Genomic DNA, 7,168 nt, shown 5'->3' with positions numbered 1-7,168 from the left:
AAGAGTGGCATAACAAAGTGAGTAAAGCTTTACCATCTGCCTGTTGCATGCCTGGAATTATATGGAATGGTTTTAAAGTCCAAATGTAATTTAATTGACAAGACAAAACACTACATCTTTTTGCTTCTTGTCATTTGCAAAGGAATAACAACTGATTAAATCTGATTATGAGTTGTCAAATAACTTATTTCTAGAAAACAAAGTGAGATGATTAAATACATTGACATCAAAACCATTTCTTAAGACTGTTCCATTTTAAACTAGAAAACGTAAATACAAAGTAATCTGGCTTCAAACATTAAGAAGAGGCAATAAATTACACAACATATTGTAGATTTTTTTTACAGTCTGAATTTAATATCTTCACTTGACACTGATGAATATCAATTTAAATGGGTATCCGGTTTATTAACGTGTATATTTTCAGGTTTTGCTCGTTTTATTGTGAAAGGTCACACCGGAAACGCTTTTCTGCTAATTGTAGCTAGTTAAAACCCAGCGGCTCTGAGATTTTGTGGAAGAGTAAATATGGGCAGTAACCAAGCAGCAATGTCACCGCGTGCCTCACCTGGAACAGGTATGACTGTCGTAGCTGTTTCAGCTATTTATTTCCTGTCCAGACCCAGCACTTTGAATAATCGTGTTTAGCTCTGGACTTTAGTAACAATGAAAAACTGCATAATCTCTCCCGTTTTTATAACAGAACTTTACCCAAAAGAGCTGAAAGGTGACAATATAAACGCTTATTATGACCAGATAATATCTGACAAGACAGTTGTGTTGTGATTCTTTAGTTTTCTTGTTCTTCCCCTTACTGCTACAAAGATCCTTAATATTTGTACAAAGTCACATGCTTGCAGAGAGAACGGATTAAATAGAAATAAAAACCTAGTAAAACTGGATTTGCTTGGCATTTTCAGTGCCAATGTGATCTTCCCAAAGTGATTAAAGCCTTACCATCCGTGTGGCAGGCCTGGAATTATATGGAATGGTTTAAAAGTCAAAATGTAATTTAATTGACAAGACAAAACACTAAATCTTTTTGCTTCATGTCATTTGCAAAGGAATAAAACTGATCAACCTGATTATGAGTTGTCAAATAACTTATTTCTAGAAAGCAAAGTAAGATAATTAAAAACATTGACATCAAAATTTCTTAAAACTGTTCCATTGTAAACTATAAAACGTAAATACAAAATAATCTGGCTTCAAAGATTAAGAAAAATATTTGACTAATTTCACACCATCATGCAGCTTCTCACTACATCAAGCCATGATAGAAATCTTCTGCTGTTGCCATGTGCCTGTCATGAAAATTTAATTGTTCCCTCATCTTGTATAGATTACACAGCATGTGCCTTTGTAACATATTTGTCTACTGTCAAGCCGGCAAGCTATGAACAAAGAGATTATGGCTCCTGTTGTCGTGGAAACAATAAGCAGGGGAAAAGAAATCCCTCTCCCAGGTGAATCCTGCTCCTACTACACCTGTTGGCGTTTATATAATTGAGCTATGGTACTTCAGGAAGAGCACAACAAAGAAAAACTGACAGGAAAATAATCTCATAAAAAATGTTTCAAATTAACTTGTGGGATCAGACAGGGTGGGAAAGAGGAATAAGTAGCACATCTGTAAGAAGACACCGGTGTTTGTGAGAGAAGATTAAATCAGTTCCTGTTCATGGATATAAAGTAAGACTTTGACCTGCCGACAACAGCAGGTACATTGACCGAGCAATTTTCACAATATACAAAACATGATGCAGTCAATTTGCAACATCATTTATTTTTAGTCAGTATCCTCAGTGTTGCTTTAAAAAAATAAAAAGTAAATTAAAAATTTACTTCCCTGGTTAAATTAATTTGACAAAAATTATATCTATTACCACAGCTGCTTGTTTTGACTGAAGCAAAAATAACTTTCATAATGCTAACAAGACAAAAAATTAAAAGCAAAAAGATCAAATTTCTGTTTATGTTTGGTGAAACGAACCTGTTTTAAGTGGTCAGGAGACTATACATATTCACCCATGAACTAGCCTCCTCGTAATTGCGCAAGTTCCGATTAAATTCTGTGACCTGTTGGTATCAACATCAATTTCAGGCTTAATTTTGGATAAAAAGGGACATAGACTCAATATGTAGTTAAAAAGGACAGTGAAAATTTTAACCATTAACACAATAAAAAAAATTTAAACAATCCACGTGCACATTTTGTAGTCACTGTTTATTATATGCTGTCAAGGATAAACAAAGCAGCGACATTTCTCAAAATTTGATAGCGCCATCTTAAATTTGGCTTTTTTGCCACTGTTGGATCAGCTGACTAAAACGGGCAGGGATCACATCTGTCCCTGGTGTAGTCTAAAACTGAACCCGACAAGCCATATATGCATATGTTCATACATTTATTTATCTTTACAGAAAATTGAGACCAAAACGTAACCATTTTAACTTGCATCCAGGAGAGGCTAACAAGTCTTTCTAATGTAGCTGCTTATAAATGTACACAATTCCAGTTGAGTAATGAGTTGTTTTTCAATTCAGTTTTAGACCAATACCAGAACAACAAGCACAATACTGAGGGAAAAAAAAAGAAAAAAAAGAGAGAGAACGTGAACAGTCCTGTACCCTAGAGAGGGGAGGGGAGTTGAAGGGAGCTCCATCTTCAAGCTGAAAGAAAAGCTCAAAGTCTGACAGGTGTCTTAGGCTAGCGTCGTGTTACTCCACCTATGCAACAGCGCTGCTACATACACACTTTGGGACACAGGCACTAACATTCAGAACTCATCAGATCAATGAACACAGCCATCAGCATCCCAACTTCAGGAGCTGATCAGTATAACAGAGAGCAAAAATGTGAGAATTTTGCACTAAGCACTCAGGGTGCACATTTGTTCCAAACCATATTTCTTTGAGGTCACATGCACAGTTAAACGCTGTGGGTTGTAAGGTTTTAGAGCCAGGGGTCTGATTTCCACCTCCACAGTGCCATCAGCTGAGGAACCCCCGACTCGCTCAGCTAGCTGCCACACCAAAAAGCCTGCAGAGACGTGCCCAAGGTCAGTGCTCTCAGTGACACTCATTTCCACACATACACACAATCACACCTTAAACACAAATGGCCAGTTACAAAAGTTTAAGTACAATTGAACCACGTGAAGGTTGCATCTTCATCTATGCCTTCTCTTCACTCGCAGCTTCCTTTTCACTGTTTTCAACCTCCATTTCCTCACTGCTGTTCTCCTTGCTCACGTTCTTCACTTTCTCTGCTTCTTTCTGTTCAAGAAAAAACAAAAACAAAATACATATAAAAAAGAAAATCAGTCCCTTTTCAGCGAGTCTGGGGGATCTACCATTGTGATCCTGCCCCCCAGTGGTTGCTTTAGAAAAGACAACTTTTCACCTTTAAATCCCTCTCTGCAAATTTCTGAAACATATTGGCATAGATGAGTTTGTCCTTCTCGTGCTGCTCCTTCAAACGTTTCTGACAGAGGACCACCTAGTGGGACACGATGAAAATGTCACCATATTTTCAGATTAAACACTTACAGCAGCATCTGTTATCACGAATTGAAATGTATTTTTTAATTAAAAGGAACTTTAAATTTAACTTATTATTCTAAATTAATATTCTGTTTAAAATGTGACGCAGAACTAATTACAAACATTAAATAGGATTAGTCTTTTTAAAACCAGTTTAAAGTGATTATTTGATTAAATGAGTATGAGGCCTTTTACATAACTTGCACGGTTAAATCTGACACTATACAACACATGGTGTCATACCTGGGTCTTGGCAGCCTTGTTAGCTGGATACAGCTGAAGAACATGTTGGAAATCATCTCTTGCTCGGTCATACTCCTTCATGCCGAAGAGGGCCTCTCCTCTTCGGAACAAAGCTTTCTCATTGGTGGCATCCATCTCCAGAGCCTTTAAGTAGTGTAGAATTAGTGATTTTGAATTTTGCAACACAATCCCCAAGAATGGGGGAAAAAAAAAATCCATCTAAATAACAACGGTGTGATCTGCCCTCTATTAAATATTTTAAAGTCATTTTAAAACACACTGAATAAACTGATTACAAATAAACATGTCCCATTTAAAGATAGTAATCATACCTTGTCACAGTTCTCTAAGGCTAGGCTTGGTTCCTGCATTTTGAGGTAGCACATGGCTAAGTTGAGATGTGCAGCTAGCTGCAATGCTTTTGCTTTCTTTTCATCCTCTCCTGATAATCCAGACTCATGCTCCAGCCAAGAAACAATCCTTTTGTACTGCACTGATGCCTGCTTGTACTTTCCCTCCTGTAACATACAGAATCACTGCGTTACAGAACATGAAGTAGTATCTGTTCACTGCTAAAGCAAAATGGACGCTTCTTCAAAACATACCTTAAAATACAGTGTTCCTTTGTCTTTGACAATACTGCTTTGCTCCAGCTTTTCTGGTGTGTTCATTTCCCAGGATTCTTTTGCCTATTCAAAAAATAAAAAGTAAATTGTGACACAAGTCCAAGATGAAGTCAGTGAAGTTGTATTTGTCACACAATGCCAGGATCTGCTTACTTTCTCAAAGGCTGTCAGCGTTATCTTATATTGTAATGTTGCTCCACCAGGAATGTTATACTTTGCATTTCCTGCATTCCCAAAAGCATATCTGCAAGTTAAATACACACATCATTGGTACCAAGTGTATAACAGACTTGCTCTGCACAACTGTAGTAAGGGGTGTTCGATGAGTAAAGCGAACACTTGTAGCTACTTTCATTTGTCCAGTCATGATTGTAAAATTTCAATCTGCTTCAGAAAAGTTATTCCCCAGTTAATTTCCATATACCCCAATACTGGGGCCAAGATGGTTTAGACTTTAGGATACTCATGAAATGGTGAAATGATCTGCAAAAATACACTTAAAAACACTTCAACAGTCAGTTATTTTTCTGACAGGATAAGGAAGAGAAAGTCCTTTAGTAAAATGATCATACTTGGGCTTCATTATGAAGAGCGCCTCCTCGCCTTGCTCCATTGCCATGATAGCTTTCTCCACTCCAGTTGGCAAGCCAAGACTCTCTCCATCTCCAATCTCAAACTTTAGTTCTCTCTGATCAAATACACGTCCATCACAGGTTCCTTCCACAATCACTGAGGGAAACATTGGGGTTAGTTTGTGGCATTGAGACTCTGGACTTCAAATTACCTTATTCACCCACAGTATCTCTTGTAAAAAGACTGCAAGAAAAGACTAAATCTGAGCACTATGTCAACCGAAACAGCACTTCTTATAGGTCTCCATTTAGGATAAAACTAAAACAGTTTTACAGCCACTGTTCTTTTGGAAAGCACAAATGCCTAAATTGGCCTTTATGTGAAAACATGGCCATTACTTTCTGAACAAATTAAATTGGCATAAGGAAAAGGTGAATTCAATAGGTTGCAAAGAGACAACTGTGTGTGGATCTGCTACCTTCAACAGCTGCTCCTTCATTGGGTTTAGAATATCCCTGACCCTTAGTGATAATACGTCGAATGATTCCTCCATCCTCGTCATCAGTTATGTCCTCCCCTCGAAACTCAAACAGCTCCACCTTCGGGCGAGTAAACACAAAATTAACATCAATATTTTTCTTTTTTTAAACCCATTTATGAGTGAAGAAATATCTATTTTCACACATAATTCAAGAAGTGCATTAAAACATTTTAAAACCTCAAAAATAAGAGTGGCATTGGGGGGTATCTTCGGTGGGCTGCCTGCAGATCCATAAGCATACTCCGGCTTGCAGATCAGCTGGCACAACTCTCCCACTTTCATTGTAGCCACACCAATGTCCCATGCCTTTATTACTTGTCCTACAGAGAGATAGGACTGAATTAATCATGATCGTTAAGCAACTGGAACTCATGAATATTCATGTTTTTAGATATGAAACCAACCTTTGCCCAACTCGAATGAGAACTTCTCTCCTCTGTCTCTGCTCGAGTCAAAATGTGTCCCATCCAAAAGCGTACCTACATAATGGACAAACACTTTGTCACCGGTCATAGGGAGCTCTGTTCCTGTGCCCTCCCTTTTGATCAGCTGTAAAAAACAAACAAACAAACAAACGAGAAGAAATTAGCAAAAATAGATTTTTCAAAATAAATTAAATGCATTTCATTTGCTGATATGTAGACCAGCACCAGTTCTGTTCCACTTCTCACTTTAATATAATGGATCACCAAAGAAAAGATAAAATTGCCAAATTATTGTGAGGTACTCTAAAATGTGAAATCAATTGTTCTGTGAATGTATTTCGATTTTGCTCGCATTAGCACTGATCGTCGTTTCTCCACGGATTCAGACCCCTCCAGAAATACTGATGGCTGCATGGTCAATATCGACGTTACTGCCACCAAAAACAATAATTCATCAATAAAACCAATACCACGATTTAAGGGACAAAAGCTTTTTAATGTCGTTAGGCTTGCAGTTAGCTTGAACGAGCTGGCTACGTTGATAGTGAACGCAACAGTCTTGCTAACAGCTAATGTTAGCCTAGCCGAATGCGTCAGCTAACCACGCAGCTCAATGGAGTTTTAACACGCAAGTCACCGACCTTTAAAACACCCCCGTCCTTCTTTAGTGTAATATCCTCGCCCTCCATTGGGATTGTGTGTTGTCCTTCGCTTGTCTGTTCCTCTGCAGTCATTGTCATGAGGCAGATTTCCCCCTCTCCCTGCTCTTGAATACAACACAATCCAACCTGGCTAAAGCTAAGCACTTCACCAACCACGCTAAGAGCAGCAGGCAACTTTCTCGTGAAACCCGCTAGAGATTAACTACACGACTCCGCTAACGCTGTGCACCAGTACCGCAGAGAGTATGAAAGGTTAGAGGGGAAATTTCCTCCAGTTCACGTTTCTTGCAGACTGGTATCTGACAAGCGTATATGAAAGGGCAGAGAACTTTCCAGACAGTCTAGAGGAAACACGGGGATGATCGAGCATTAGTGGTGTTACATTAGCTTATAAGCGTCTACCAGGAAGGCGGTGTACACAGAAAGCAGCAGTAATACATACGCATAAAAGTTCTGTATATGTATAAAGTAAAAATGTAAATGTAAATATATATACATCTTGCTCTGTAATAATAATAATCATATATATATATATATATATATATATATATA

At 38.0% G+C, this 7,168-nt stretch overlaps 1 protein-coding gene across 1 annotated transcript; it reads right to left on the bottom strand.

Annotated features, from left to right (window-relative positions):
• Nucleotides 1-2,208: 2,208 nt before the first annotated feature.
• fkbp4 (FKBP prolyl isomerase 4) lies at nucleotides 2,209-6,958 on the bottom strand. Its single transcript, XM_079250051.1, has 11 exons — nucleotides 6,596-6,958; nucleotides 5,934-6,078; nucleotides 5,707-5,849; nucleotides 5,467-5,587; nucleotides 4,988-5,144; nucleotides 4,569-4,659; nucleotides 4,395-4,478; nucleotides 4,122-4,307; nucleotides 3,790-3,933; nucleotides 3,407-3,502; nucleotides 2,209-3,279 (listed from the first exon to the last, which is right to left on the bottom strand). The coding sequence occupies exons 1-11, from the start codon at nucleotides 6,692-6,694 to the stop codon at nucleotides 3,178-3,180; spliced, it is 1,368 nt and encodes a 455-aa protein (XP_079106177.1). The 5' UTR covers nucleotides 6,695-6,958; the 3' UTR covers nucleotides 2,209-3,177.
• Between the last annotated feature and the right edge of the window lie 210 nt (nucleotides 6,959-7,168).

This window comes from Telmatherina bonti (genome assembly GCF_933228915.1).
Source record: "Telmatherina bonti genome assembly, chromosome: 2".
Taxonomy (NCBI): Eukaryota; Metazoa; Chordata; class Actinopteri; order Atheriniformes; family Telmatherinidae; genus Telmatherina; species Telmatherina bonti.
This window is presented reverse-complemented; position numbering and strand designations above follow the sequence as displayed.

Coding starts and splice junctions, on each gene's coding strand:
- fkbp4 (XM_079250051.1), bottom strand. CDS start 6,694: ATGACAATGACTGCAGAGGAACAGACAAGCGAAGGACAACACACAATC. Junction 4,660..4,987: donor CTCTTCATAATGAAGCCCAA/GTATGATCATTT, acceptor TTTAACTTGCAG/ATATGCTTTTGGGAATGCAG. Junction 4,479..4,568: donor CGCTGACAGCCTTTGAGAAA/GTAAGCAGATCC, acceptor TTTTTTGAATAG/GCAAAAGAATCCTGGGAAAT.